This window comes from Arabidopsis lyrata (genome assembly GCF_000004255.2).
Source record: "Arabidopsis lyrata subsp. lyrata unplaced genomic scaffold ARALYscaffold_4, whole genome shotgun sequence".
Lineage (NCBI taxonomy): Eukaryota > Viridiplantae > Streptophyta > Magnoliopsida > Brassicales > Brassicaceae > Arabidopsis > Arabidopsis lyrata.
Window position 1 is genome coordinate 6968761 of NW_003302552.1, and position 2993 is coordinate 6971753.

Here is a 2993-nt window from a genome sequence, read left to right on the forward strand (position 1 = left end):
ATTTGATTTTATTTTAAATTATCTTAAATATAAATTTTCATAAAACTAAATAGTAAATACTTTTGTGCATCTTTAGCAAAAAAAAAAAAAAAAGAAAATTGTGCATGGCACAAGTTTTTACTTCATGGTAATTTAAACGACCGGTGAAAAATAAAAAAGGGAAATGAAACAGTGAAAACTTTAAGAGGATTAAAACAAACTAAAAAAAAGAAATGAGTAAAGCGATGAGAAACGTGTGTTCACAGATATTTGATAAAAAGAAGTAAATCCATCTCTGGCCGTAATTGGCTGTGGCAGCCACACCCTCCTTATCCAAAATCTCCGCCTTCCTTAAAAACAATCTTCCCTTCTTTTGCTTTTCCTTTCTTTGAGTCGCTTCACTTCTCTTGCATCCTTCAAACTCATCCACAGGTATCAATCAATAATCTCTCTTCCGATCAGACCCATTTCTTGAATCTCCTAATTCACTGAATCTTGTTTTTTCTTTTTTTTTTCCAGCAAGAAATGGCGACAGCAGCAGCACCAGCAGTGATCTCATGGACAAGATCAGGCATTGTGTCCAAATCCGGACAAACCCAGAAGAAAACTGAGATGAAAGTTTCTTACATAACTGGACTTAATTCATATGGTGGTCTTAAGGCACAGAACAACAAGGTTGTCTCAATGGGATCACCACTCTGCACAGAACAGTGTTTTGCTAATGTTGTGGTGTCTCTCAAAGGAAGAAGAGGCAATGGAGGAGCCTTATCCACCACTTGTAACGCTGTGGGGGAAATTTTCAAGATTGCAGCAATCATGAACGCTCTTACTCTTGTTGGTGTTGCTGTTGGATTCGTTCTTCTTCGAATCGAGACTTCTGTTGAAGAAGCTGAAGCAGAGTAAATAGAGTAAATTGCTGTTCTTATAATTATATATTTTTGGTTATTGTTGTTGTCAAGCTTTGGTAAAACTTGATGGATACATGTTACATTTGTTTATGAAGCTCTTTTCTTGGTAGATGAAAAATTGGGAATCCTCACTAATCAATCTCTACATCTACTGCTTCATATTGGTCTTCTAATATTGCGATAGTAAACGAAATTGAATTGCTTTACATAATCTACTGATTTTCCTTTTGACATCTAAAGTAGATGCAGAGTTATTGATTAGTGAGAATAATCTTGCTTTGTGAGGTAGCCATTTTATTCATGCTAGAATAGTCTTCTAACTCAATAGATAAAGTTGAACAATATGAGGGAGCATTCAGGATCCAAAGCATCTTGATTCAAAAGAAACACAAACTCCCACCTAGCGGGGATACTTTCCATTCATGCAGAGCATACCTCGGGTTGCAACGCTCTATCAAGGTAAGGGTTGGCCGCGAGCTCGGGTTATTGAAACTGAAACATCATATGTCCCCCGATTGGAGTATATTGAACAAACGTGGGATCCCCATGCCCTCCAACTTTAAACATAACCAACACCTTATCATCGTGTAACCAAAATATGGAAGTATCAAGCATCCCTTGAGACCACCATTGGTCTTGCCATGGTCAGTCCTCAGAGCAAGCCCTCTGCTAAATCCCTATCGTGGCGAGAGCCCTCTACGCAAGCCCTTCACCATAAACCCTTAGTGGCAGAACCCTCGACGGCTAATCATCGTTTCCACAAACACATAAAGTTGATTTATCAAAAAAAAAAAAAAAAAAAAAAAAATTTAAAATAAAATTAAAAATTGCACTTATGAGGTTTAAATCAGCGACCTCTCCCCCATAATGCACCCCACAATTACTAGCAAAACTAGTAATTTCTTGAGAATAACGACTGATTATAAATTGATAAACTCACGAGTGGCCACTAGCGTAAGTCTGGCTACCTTTTAACCAGTACCGGCCTTGTGAAATATGGGGTCCAATACAAAACAATTTTTTTGATGGATATTATAGATGAAATTTAAAATTTGAGATCAAATCTTAAAACTTCAGAAAAATTGGGGCCTATTTTGCAATAAAAATAAATAAAATTTAAAAATTGAGACTAAATCTGAATAGTTTAGAAAAATGAGGCCTATATTTTACAATAATAAATATTTTTGGGGTCTAATTTTGATACTAAAAATTTTCAAAATTCTGGAGGTCCAATACCTTTGTTTATTGAGAATTGGTGGCGGCCGGGCCTGTTTGTAATCAACACTGACTAACTATAAGAATATCAAAGGTATTGGACCTCTAAAATTTTGAAAATTTGACTTCTATTGTTGATATGAAATGCATTATTGCCCTGTTAGAGAGGGCCTCTTCCATTGAATCTAGAAAATACCCATGCCTCTATTTTGGGAACTCTTCTCACTTACTAGGTCAGAGACACATTATCAAGTCTAACAAATCTCATATACTTGAAGTTGAAATACTCATGTTGTTCGTGAAATTTAGAGGGCCCAAACAAGATAAAATTTTAGGGTCTTTTCATAAACTACTTTTCCATTAAATAATAATTTTCAGAACCTTACAAAATTATAGACCTATATGTATATTAATGTTTTTTTAATGACCCTTACAAAATTGTGGTCTTAAACCATGTTTCATATCTTGCTAGGCTTGAAGGCCACCATGATTATACTTGATCTAAGATCCACTAACACGATATTCAAATTTTGAAATGTACGATACTAAAAATACTTCTTGATGTTAAATGAGAGAAATAAAAATATCAAATACTATAATATTTCAAAGACATCTAATATCACGAAATTATACTAAATCTCTTTATACTTTAACCTATGATAATAGGTTTTTTACTATCAATTACCCTAGATTACTATCATGTCATTGCAGCAATTTAGGTTATCAATCCAATCAGGTTCTCTCACTATCAATCAAGGTATGCTCAGAGATAACTAAGTCAAGTCAAGCAGAATAGAGGTTTGTTATCTAGCAATCCTAAGCGAACAACCATAAAGAGAAATAACTACAGAACAGGAGTGATCATGCATAAGAGAAAGAACTATCAATGCT

The 2993-nt window shown here is 34.7% G+C and overlaps 1 protein-coding gene across 1 annotated transcript; it reads left to right on the forward strand.

Annotated features, from left to right (window-relative positions):
• Nucleotides 1–230: 230 nt before the first annotated feature.
• LOC9315039 lies at nucleotides 231–1026 on the forward strand. The gene is made up of 2 exons (XM_021028855.1): nucleotides 231–411; nucleotides 499–1026. The coding sequence occupies exon 2, from the start codon at nucleotides 505–507 to the stop codon at nucleotides 880–882; it is 378 nt and encodes a 125-aa protein (XP_020884514.1). The 5' UTR covers nucleotides 231–411; nucleotides 499–504; the 3' UTR covers nucleotides 883–1026.
• Nucleotides 1027–2993: the final 1967 nt, after the last annotated feature.

What these genes read in the sequence shown, in the direction of transcription:
- LOC9315039 (XM_021028855.1), top strand. Translation starts at nt 505, where the DNA reads ATGGCGACAGCAGCAGCACCAGCAGTGATCTCATGGACAAGATCAGGC.